Below are 11,823 nucleotides of genomic sequence, written 5' to 3' on the forward strand. Positions count from 1 at the left end.
TCATACTTGGGTAGAAAAATACACAAATCTACATGGGTAGAAAGGTTTGGGGAAAAAAAAGCCTCACAGGCTTTCCTGTTAACAGGAAGGAAAAGGTCAGAAAAGAGGGAAAGATAGTAAATACATGGATGTAATATTAAGAACCACGGTTGAGAAAAGATCACAAGGCAGAAACTGTGTGCAGTATCTTCAACATATTAAACTTTGATGGGTAATGAACTCTTCAACCACCTCCAAAACAGGAGCTACAGGCTTTGTGTCTCCTTATGCAGCTCATACGCAAAACATAAAAGGGGAGATGAGCTACTGAAGGAGAACTGCACCATGTTTTCATAAGCTGCTTCACGTTGGAGTTGGTCTGGCAAGTTACCTGCAAAGTAGCCAACATGCTTTAATCTAGGCCCAAATACAAAAGGGTTCAATGCACTGACAGAAAGGGCTTTGCGTCAGACCACAGAGGATGCTCAGCTGTGCTACTTCCAGGCATACTGGGCATACTGTCAATGCTCTCACAGTAAAAGGAGACAGAGCCAGGGGGACGGAGCCTTGGAGAAACTCTGTAAGGCTGGCAGACACCATACTCCTGGGCAGTATCCAAACAATAGATTAGCTAAAGCAATTGCTTGCATCACTTGGGTGGAAAAAAAAAGAGTAGTTCTGTTCCTGTTCACCTATTCTATGGAGATGAGATTTCTCTCATTTTCACCTGAATCCATCTACTTGTCTAAACACCAAAGTGAACACAGGTTCACCTGGAACCAGACTGAAATAAACATTCCACCATTCTTGGCATCTAAGTGACCCTCCAGTGGAAGGTAGCTTTTGGCATTCCCAGTGCCTTTGGAATTAAAGACTTGCAAGCATCCCCGTTAAGCCAGTCAATGCCCAGCCCTACATCCTAACCACACAACCAGATCTTCTAGTGGTGTTTTACGCTTGGTTTGATCAGCTAACCATTCATCACATGCATTCAGCCTATCTGAACTGGCTGGCTCCATTGCATGGGCCCAGTGGTGCTGACATAAATGTTATTGTTACCAAAGTTAATAATGAACAAGCACTTGGGAACGGGGAGAAAGCCACCTGCTTTTTTATGGCCTGTACAGGGGAAAAAGAAAAAAGGTAAGGTAAGTTAAGCATCATTAGGGGCCAGAGAGGTTTTACTGCTCAAAAGAAAAAGGGAGCCACGGTCAAGGGTAATTTCCTCTCTTAATGAGTTATCCACATCCTCCAGACATACAAAGCAAGTTGCCGGAGGCAGAGCAAGGCATGAGCCCTGAGCTACCCCACCTCACCAGGGAGCTGCCACACATATGGGGATGACTTCCAAGGGAAAGACATTCCACCTCTGTCTCTCTGGGGCTGTCTGCAGGATCGGTGCAGCCCCTTCTGCTCCCCCTCACCTATGATGACTCCGCAGGCCAGGAGGGCGTAGAGGGAGGTGGTCTGCTTGAGGAGCAGGTAGGAGAGCAGCACGTTGAAGACAGTGGTGAGGGAGCGCCCCACGTTGTAGAAGGCCACGCCGACGTGCTTGAGGCAGAGGTTGTTGGAGGTGACCATGCCGATGAAGACGGCGGAGAGGGGCAGGACGCTGCGGGACACCTTAGGGTCGAGGCGGAGAGTGGGCAGGCCGGAGCAGGGGGGCCCGCAGGCCGCCCCCAAGCTGAGGCCGAGCAACGAGGGGCGGCCGTCAAGGGGCACTGGAAGAAGGTGACGAAGAGGGGGGCGTCGAGGCGCAGCGAGGGGCTGTCCAGCAGGTATCTTGTTGAGGAAGACCATGGCGATGGAGGGTGAACCAGTAGAGGCAGACCACCACGGCGATGGCGCAGCGCCCGCAGCAGGAAGGGCGGCCCGTCGGCCCCCGCCGCCCTCCGCCGGCAGCAGCGGGTCGGCGGCGCCACCGCCCAGCGGCCATCCGGCAAGTGATCCCCGTCCGCGTCACGCTGCGCCTTGCTCATGGCGGGCCGAGCCGCCGGCCGCGGCCCGGCCTCCCTCTTCCTGGCCGCCGGCCCCGCTCGCCCGGCTTCCGCTGCCGGCCCGCGCCTCCAGGAGCGCCACCCGGCCCGCCCGCCGCCTTTATTCACAGCCCCGCGGGCGCCGCTCGGGCGCCTCCCCGGCCGCGCGCCATTTCGGGGGAGGGCCCGGGCCCGGCCCCCGCCGCCGCCGCTCCGCCCCGGGCAGCGCGGCCGGGCCAGCGGGGATGTTGGGAAACGTGGGGTGTGTAAAAATGTTCTTCAGAAAGGATGCTCTTTCATGTTTGCTGTTTGTATACTACCAAGCCTAATCGACAAGAAAGGTGATTTACCGTGAAACAGATAGCAGCGAACAAGTGATGTCCACGTGTTAGAAAGACAAATTGCTTGTCGGTAGAATTGCCTTGTTAAGGCTTAGGGCTCGACGTATTTCAGTGATATCAGACCTAGGGGCAGGTTAACAAAGCTTGGGAAGAAGGATGCACCACTGATAGTGGACACAAAGAATGAAGAATTTACGGGCCACAAGGACATTTGTCAGAACCCCCAAGATAAGGAAGATATTAACAAAGCCCAGAGATTGTGTTGAATCAGCTCCGACTGGGTAAAAGGTAATTCCGGCAGGGGGAGATCGCAACCACCGACTCACCGACCCAAATGAAAAGAAAGACTGAGCATGCAGACTAATTAGCATTAACCAACAGAGGATAGAATGCTAATTAATAAAAACTTGGTAACCCTTGTAGCCAATGAACTACCTTTGTTCCATAGCAAACAATGCCTTTGTTTGCTAAAATGTATAAATAGTGTACAGTTTTCGTAGAGATGGTGCTGGCTTTGTGGATTTGCCACCCAAGCACCCCTTCTTGCGCAGAACTGGAAATCAATCAAATACCTCGACTCTGTGTGAGAATTGGACTCTTGCACACTGAGTGAAAGAATCTACTTTGGGACAACAGGGGCAGCCAGCAAGTAGGGCAGTTTAGCGAGGAGCAGTCCCCTGAGCGCAGTCCTCAGTCACCCCACTCAGCCAGGAGTGAGAGGCTCCCTGCGGGGCCACTGGGGAAGGGCTGCTGCTCTCATGGTCCTTAATGGTGACCAGCACTCCATCCACGCTGGGCAGTGGGCAGCAGGAGGGGACTAGTAGTGGTCCCAGTGTTGGGAACAACACTGCTCTGCTGGCTTATGTCAGCGTCCTTTGTATGCTGGTTGGAGCAAGTGGGATCTGGATGTTGGACATGCACTGATTTGCTAACACAGGTTTTGTCTACAGCCCACACAAAGCACAAGTCTATGCTCTGCTGCTTAAGCCCTCTGTACAGAAATAAGGTTTGCATTTTTAAGGTAAATAAAACCTTCCTGATACGACCTAAATGAAGTAGGCATGATAACATAGTGCAAACAGCTCATGAGGTTAGCACAGGGAAGTTGGCTGCCTAGTTCCCCTTGCTGCTGTGACAACTTTGAAATCTAACCAGGAGAACGTCTCTGCCAATGCCACTAACCTCTCCGCTGCAGCCTGTGCTGAACTCTGCATTACCTGGCTACATTGTAAGCTATACAGGTGCTAACTACTTACCAGGTAGCCTGAGTATTCGGGTAAGCTGCACACATTCTCATGCTAAAGCAATTACCCCACAGTTCCACATCATCATTCCAGGTATAAAAGACTCATCTGCCCATATTCACATGTCAAAATGTCCCACTTTCTCTTAATGGTGCTTTCTAACAAAGGAGCCTTTTCAGTACCAAACTCTAGCATGTTGTGAACTCAAACTGCTGGACAGGATGAAATAAATTAAAATTAATGCCAGATTCCATGTGGCGGGGGAGGCAGCAGTGAGCTCTGTGTCGAACATTGGTCAGTATGATCCCCCACTCCTTATTTCAGCTGAGACTGCTGCAAAGTGTCTGGTCTGCAATGTCCTGGGGCCCAGCAATTTGCAGGGGACATAATTAAGAGGATTTTGGAGGCAAGGCCAGAAGCTTTAATGGCCCCCATAGCAGTCTGTGCTCTTACAGTTGTGAAGGACAGAAAAATGTGGGGACAAAAATGATGCATTTAATTAGACCAGTTGATGTGGCTGGAAAATGTTTCAGGCATAACATACTTTTCTCAAATCTCTGAAGTCACAGTTGATTTTTTTTCTCCCAGCTTCATCAGTTGGTTTAGTAAAAGATGTTGCCTTTCCTCACTGCCCTTCCCCTTTAAACAGCATCTGCATGCTGATAAGAATCACATTTCCTCTGGACAGAGAAAGTTAGTGCCTGTGTGCTTGCTTTGGATTGCCCAAATGCTACACAGGGTGATGGAGACTTCTGTGTACATGCTGAGCACCTTCTCTCACCCTTACACCTTGAGATGGGTACCTGGTAGAGCCTTTGCAACCCCAAGTGAGTTTTGCCCGCTCACCTCACCAACCTCCCCTCTCTGCCTGCCTGCACAGCCAGGAGTGCTGGCATGCATGGTGCTTGCCTGAGCTCATGTGGGGCATGAAATCCCGCAGATGCAGACCTGCAGATCCTGCTATGGAAACAGAAGAGATCATGACTCTGCAGAGGAGCTGGCATTCAGGCATGGAAAGCTGCTATCGAAATAACCAGCTACTGTCCCCTCTAGCTCAGCTGTGCTTTAATTCCACTGGGAGAAGTGCAGCTAGCACTTACTCATTGCAAGCTTCCTATCCTCTGTCCCTTCCCATCTGCCTTCTTCCAGTGCCTGGCCCAGCCCTCCTCCCATAAATGGCACTGGTCAGGGAAGAAAAGAAAGCAAATAAGCTAGGTGCGGGGCACTGGGTTGGTTCTAGAGGTCCTCACGGCCTGTTACACATATCTGTGGCTTCAGCATCACACATTTGTCTTGAATTTCAAGGAAATGACCTCTCTTGCCACTAACATTGCAAGAATGACAGTGCCTCTGGCAGAATCAGAGCCAGATATAGATAGTTTTTTCCCCTCTCTGCCACTTGCTAGTGTTGTTCAGAATGCCTTCTCTAAACTAAACACAGAATTTGGAGCAGTCCTCAAACCCAGTCCTCAATTCCATCTTGTCTGCTCATTCAGTGCACAGAAGATTGCTTTGTCTTGCAGAAGTTTGAAATATCCAAATCAATAAAATGTTCATTGCTTCTCCTGGGGGATTATTCTACAGCCTTATCACACATGTATGGCACGTCTACGTGGGAGAATTGACCAGAATAGCTCTCTCAGCTCTGCCAATATAACTCCCTGGTGCTGACAGTGTATTCCAAAATAAAATTATTCTTGAATAATCAAGTAGTTCTGTGATAGTTGTGCTGGTCAATCTCTCTAGGCAGAGCTTGTCTACAGCACGGTTGTGACAAGTGCTTTGAATAAAGCCTTTCCAAGGTACAAAAACTAACTGGCAGAGTTACTCTGCATAGCTGCGTCTGCCTACCTGCCTCACAAGGATCTTTGCTTTGGGGGGAAGATGTTTTAAAGTTGTAGGTGATTTAGAAATTTCAGAGTAAAGGTGGTAATAAACAGGTTATAATGCTATTTGAAGCTGTTGAGACAATGTAGCCTGGCCTACTGCACAGCACCAGCCTTAGGCTTCCCTGAATTAACTCCTGCTTGAACTAAAGTTGATCTTTTCTGAAAAAAAAATAATTTTGATTAAAAATACTTCCAGGGAGACTGAACTCCATAGGGCACTATAATGTTATTCTGGTGGCAGTTCTTTCCCACTAAATAATGCACACTCGTTTTCATACTTGGCATTGCCTGGTTCAAGTTTTCAACTTCTGGGTCTTATTACAACTTTGCTGATTTTCTTACAAGCAAGCGCTTCCAGGCAGATGAAGTTACCTTTTAACCTGGTTTTTGGAGAAGATAAGTAACTTTAACTTCCTTACAGAAGATGTTTATTATGCTACTATATAATAAACCACAGCACTTCCTTATGCAGACGAGACCTTGACGTTTTCCTGCCCTGCTGCCTGGTTGTGTATTAGCTTGAGCTTTCAAGGTTTCAAGTTTGAACTGAAGATATTGCCTAATAACAACAGGTCTCAGCTGTCACACCATTATTTAGTATTTGCTGATAATCAATATATGAGAAGAAGGCCAATGCAAAATCTAAGCCTGATTTATCAGCTTAGAATAGCTGAATCAGGTCTCTCTGCTAGGGTAATAAACATGAATCAGGGGGAGAGAATAGAGTAATCTCTCAGTATTGTCCTCAAATAACACCTGTTTCTAGTACTGGTGTTTCCTATTACAGCATCTTTCCAGACTCCCCCTAGTTTGTAGGAGAAATCGCCTTGGCAGGGTAGTGCTGCTGTAGGTCTCTATTGTACAGGATAATAGAAGTTGCTGCAGGTTCATTGTGGAAAAACATAGAGCACTGGGGCAGTCCAGTGCAGAGGCAGCCCGATGTCACTGCAGAATAGGAACATTTTTGATCAAGGTGGATTTATTAGCTGTGGTTCTGTGCCACCTTTGTTGGCCCAGACAGCTGCTGCAAATATGCATTGGTGCCTGCCCCACATACTGTCCTCCAGCAGCTTGGTGGCACCAGCTGGAGAGTGCTTGAATCCAGCTACGCCCAGCTCAGACACCTTCCTGGACCCTAGAACATGGGGGGACTCATACAGAATCTGCTGAAGCTCAGTCCAGAAGGGGCTAACTCCCAGCTGGATCCAAACCAGCTTTGAAACTGGATCAAAACCAGCACTGCCTGCACATCTCTGCATGTCTGGTGCCAGGCCCCTGGAGCAGTCATGCTGACTCAGCTCTGTAGAGAGGCAGTGGGGTCCAACAGGACCTCTACAATGGCTCTGCCACATTAAAACAGCCCTGGGCTTTGCAGACCTGATGTGTTTCTGGAAGCAGTGCAGGTGCCCCATCAGCTAATACACTTGGCCACATCTCAGACTCTCTCTGCATCTGGGGCTTACTGAATCCCCAGTCTGAATAATCTCACTGATCTTAAGTGGCTAGCAGCAGCCTAAGAAATAGGCTGAGCCAAATGGTGTAAACGGGTTCAATCACGATACTCTAGCATGGCCTCACTCCCATCTCAGGCATCTGAGTCTCTGCTTCAGCTGCTCCCTGGGTGTAGGAATGGCCATGGGGAGGCTGGGGAGACCACTCCTTCCTAGTGGTCATTAACATAAGAAATAGTTTATGAAGGTTTCTCCTGGTTGTCTTGTCCTTCCCTGGCCTCCTCCCCCCTGGACTGGGGAAATGGTGGGCATCTGCTTTGACAATGGGCAGACACAGGAGGGGAAGACAATAGCAACTTCCTTCCAACCCAGATTACAGCATCACCATCTGGCAAATCTCTGAGCCCGAGTCCTTCCCCTGCCCTGCTCCCCCGGCGTGAAAGACAAGATCTGCCTGAAACAGTCACATCTGAGTCTCTACTGAATATCTTAAACAGCGCTGATGGGGAAATGATCTGAGTTATAAGGTGTGGCTGTGGCAGAGGTAACACTAGAGGGCAGGGCTGGCACACGGTTGGAGTCTTCCCAGGCAGGGCTTGGACAAGCCTGGGGCTGTACTGGGGCGCAGTTGGGCGGGACTGGGGCGAGACTGGGGCAGGGCTGGGTCTGGGGTCGAGGGGAACCCTGGTCTTGCTGTCCCGCTTCGCCTGCCCGCTTGCAGCCGTGAGAGGCGGGAGTTGGTGCACATCGTGCAAGGGCTGGGAGCTCTCCGACTGCTTTGTGGGTGCGTGGGGATGCTAAGGCAAGGGGCACATCTCCAGCTGCCCATGCTGAGCTGCTCTAAGCACCTGGCGTCTGTCACTGCCCAAGAACAGTATGGAATCAGACCATAAAGGCCCAGTTGACAAATTAGAAATCACAGCATGACACAAAACATCACGGATTATATACGCTGTTTCCCGTGCACCCGCCCATCTCCACCTCATCCCTGTGAGCTGCGGCAGCCTCTCGTTTCCATTCAAACCAGGCAGGAACTGGCTGGGACCTGACCGCCGGCGCAGCAGAAATGACTTAACAAGGCAGGGTGAAAACTGGCAGCCCACGGCAAAAAAGTGAGCTAGATGTGAAGAAGCTGCTGCTTTGTCCCTCTGATTCTGAAGAAAAGGGGAGAACCTTGATGGAAGCAGACACCATCCCAGGGTGGCCCCCCGTTTGGACGGGTGACTGGGGATCTGCTTGCCATAGCTCAGGAGCAGCCTGTCTGCAGAGATGCTGAGCTCTCTGCCTGGAGCTGGAAATTCCCCCACTGCCAAGGCCAGGTCAGGTGAGGGAACAGCAGCCCAGCTCCCTAGGAGTAGGGCGGGCAGGTAGTGGGCTGTGATTTATGAGGCAAGCCCTTGGAAACTCTCTGAACCCAGTGCTTAAGTGCTTCTGAATGGCAGCATTAATTACTATTAAAAACACACATTTATATCTCTCTCACCTGCTTTAAATCCTGTGAAATTAGATTTCCTACCCATCCCTTCCAGCCTCCGTGGCAGCTCAGGGTGTTTTATAGGCCTATAAAGCCCCACAGTAGCTGCTGTCTACATGGGCTCTTATTTACGAGGCCTTTAACAGTCTTCCTGGCTGCACCATCTGAGCCCCCTAATCACTTAAGTTTCCTTGTCCCTTGGAGGGATTGGTCCCCTCAGCAACACCACCGGCCATTCCTCCCCACAGGGAGCGGCTGATGCAGAAACCAGCTACCTGGGATGGGAGCAAGGCCATGCCAGGGCATCCTGATTGAACCCGTTTACACCATTTGGCTCAGACTCTCTGGTTTTATGTAGAAAAGGGATTCAGTGAGACAAGAGCCTTGTGACAGGGTTGTGAATGTCCTTGTTTGCGTGTCTTTTTACAGCAGAGTCATGCCAGACATCACCAAAAGCCACCCAGCACCTGCCAGGGCTGGGCTAAGACCCCAGATTTACTGAGCAGAGAGAGAGTAGTTTGAATGTATGTAAAGTTATGTTTGTGTAAGTCTCCTGTAAAAAGCAAATAAAACATCCATGGATTATCCTTTATTTCGGGGCAAACTATGTAGAAGTATCTTAAAATAGCCAACTTTTCCCTCGTGGACTGCAGCCATTTTGCAACTCATCACATATTGAATGCCTTGATGTTGTGTTTAAAAATGTACTATGCTTTTGGACTGAGACATGAACCTCATTTGGCTGGGGGTCTTCTTGACCCCAGAACACAGAGGACAGAGTGAGGTGGTATCAGATGCTTGATTCTTCTCCAGGTCTCTCCCATATAATTTCCCCACCTGCCCCCCCAGCACTTCTGGGGCCTCAGATCCGCTGGAGACCAGACGATGCTCTGGGGAACTGCCCAAATTTGTGTGCCTGTATCAGCCTGCCAGGGAGGAAGTGATAGATATCTCTGCCTCCTGACTCCCAGGCTAAGTGTGTTAATTTATAGATTGTATCTGTCACTCCTGATAAACGATGTCTTACTTCCCTAATGCCATCTTCAAATTGAGTTTTTAAGGCTAGGTCAGGTGGAGAAACCAAAGCGTGACTCCGCTTTCGCTTTGCTCTGGCTTCATTCTCTGTGGTTGGGCTGAAGTTGGCTTCTCAGGTAAGAGGTGGAACTGGTGTGGCAGGGTTGTCCCCCTGCTTTGGTGGCCAATTGGGCAGCATCCATCCCTAACGGGGCTCCAAAGTTCCCTGCCTGGCTCCCTCAGGTGCTTGGTTTGCTCTGATGTGTGCTTGGGGAGTGCCAGCTGAGGCATCTCTCTCCTCATCCTCCTCCACCCAGCTCAGTCAGTCAGCTCCATCAGTCAGCACTGCTCCATCAGTCAGCACTGCTGAGCTGACTGAGATGGTGGAGGTAGATGAAAGGCCTTTCTAAAGAGGATGTCAGAGCCTGAGCTTCTTCAGGAGCACAGGGCATTACCAGAAAGCTTCCAGCACTGGCTTCTGCCCACACCTGAAGCCAACAGTATACCTGTTGTCACTCTCCAGGGAAAAGTGGCATTTTACTTTCTCTGCATGTTTCAGGTGGGATCTGTTGAGCATTAATCCCTTCAAGGGATGTGTCTGAATGAGCTCAAGCAAAGCTTTGGTGAGCATCTTTCTCCAGCAGCAGAGAGGACCATTTTCTGGAGCGTAGCCAATGGCTTAGAGCTGCACATACGTGAGTAGCTTTTGCTCCTCCTCCAGGGAGCTGACTAACAAAGTTAAGAGTTGGCCAAGTAGGGTAGGATTAAGGATATCATTGCTCTAACACTCCTGGGGTTACGGTGGTTAAAGGCATGTGCATAAGACCTGTTTAGCTTGTCATTATTAAGCCTTGGCTATTTTCTTGTTCCCTGAGAACAGTTTGTTAAAGCCACCTCTTTATACCCTTTATGCCTGAGTATCACGGCAGTAACACAAAATAAATCAGCCCAGTGAATACCTTCTACAGGTGATGAAAGAGGAAACCAATAATGCCTCACAGAGGCAGGAACCTTCTGCTCAAGGCTAACTCTGAAACCTAGTAAACCGTCATCCAAACTACACCATAGACCTTGCCCAATTTCTAGGAGCCACAGCAGTCAAAATTTCCCTGCACAACAATTACAACCATTTGAGATCACAAATCCTGCTGCACATTGGAAACTAAAGATGATGGAGCTGGGAACAATAAACTGAATTTGAACTTCCAATTAAAGAAACACAGAGGAGATGGCTGTGATTTGATTCAGATTTAATTCAATTCAAATTTCTCCCTTTCAAGGTTTGTTTTTTCCCCCAGCGGCTGCAGAGTTTCCCATCCGCTGCAGTGCAAGCTGCAGAACAAACCTTGCTGCTGAATTTAGGTCAAGCTTGCCAGGGAATACACTGGGCCTTGGCTATTATTAAATGAATATAGATAGCACGAAGACCACACTGCAAATGCAGGACTGGATGCTTTAAAGCCAGCACCTAGCTTTGTTGTACCTGAAGGACCTGTGGGCAATTCAGGGGGACAGGAGCTGGCATGGAGTACAGGGGATCAAACATACTTGTGAGCTGTGTTTCCCAAAAGTAATAAAATGGAACCCTCAGCCTCCCTGTGGCCTAGGATCTTGGTAATGAGGATGCAGCACCCCAAGCGCAGAAGAAAAAATCCTGGTCAGAGGAATCCAGGGCAGAGCAGATGCTGACAGCAGAGTTCTCCCCAGCTGCCTCCTCCCCTGCCATTCCAGCTGGCTGCACAGGAGATTTTCACCATATTATATTTGTACTTTTTAGTGTCCGTCTCCTGTTGGCACGATGCTGAACATTCTCACACCCAGAGTATTAAAAAGAAGGACCCATGAGAGCCCAGCACCCATGAATGAGTGGGAGGAAATGAGGCAAGGAGCCCTGACCTCCCAAACTTTTTGGAGCAGTGAGAGAGCAGGTATGGGCTGCCCACAGGCAGGAGCTGCTTCTGGACATCCAGCTGTGAGCCTGCGAGAGCTGAGGAGGAAAAACCTGTGTGAGGCTGAGAAGCAGGCTCAGACTGGGCATGGGACTGGGAAGGTGACTCGGCGCTCCTGCTGCAGTGCAACCAAAGCAATTCCTTTTTTCTTTCTCTGTGTATTAACCAGGTAGGATATGAGCAGCAAGAGGGCAGCTGACAGTGCTCCAGTGCATGGAGCAAGTTGCACCCTGCAAATTATCCCATGGATTAAGGCAGAGAAGGGCCATATTACGCCTCACAGAGGAGCTGTTGGCTACTGTAATGTAACCCAGGAGCTGCAGAGCTCCTCAGAGCAGCTTGTATTCTGATGACAGAGGTGTGTATTGTGACATTGCATCTCCACTGCCCCCTTTTGTGTGAGTTGGCTCAAGGTCCATATAGTCAGAATGAACAGTTTTCTTGTCTCTTTGAGATTTTTTTAACCATCTAGACATCCTTTCTGATAAGAAAAACTCCTTCTCTCA

General features: G+C 49.5%; 1 protein-coding gene across 1 annotated transcript; it reads right to left on the minus strand.

The window, feature by feature from the left end:
- Window positions 1–1,142: 1,142 nt before the first annotated feature.
- On the minus strand, window positions 1,143–1,952 carry SLC35C1 (solute carrier family 35 member C1). Its single transcript, XM_029964254.1, has one exon. The coding sequence runs from the start codon at window positions 1,777–1,779 to the stop codon at window positions 1,282–1,284; it is 498 nt and encodes a 165-aa protein (XP_029820114.1). The 5' UTR covers window positions 1,780–1,952; the 3' UTR covers window positions 1,143–1,281.
- Between the last annotated feature and the right edge of the window lie 9,871 nt (window positions 1,953–11,823).

This window comes from Manacus vitellinus, unplaced genomic scaffold (genome assembly GCF_001715985.3).
Source record: "Manacus vitellinus isolate BGI_N305 unplaced genomic scaffold, ASM171598v3 scaffold_6_pilon, whole genome shotgun sequence".
In the NCBI taxonomy this organism is placed as follows: Eukaryota; Metazoa; Chordata; class Aves; order Passeriformes; family Pipridae; genus Manacus; species Manacus vitellinus.

Coding starts and splice junctions, on each gene's coding strand:
- SLC35C1 (XM_029964254.1), bottom strand. CDS start 1,779: ATGGTCTTCCTCAACAAGATACCTGCTGGACAGCCCCTCGCTGCGCCT.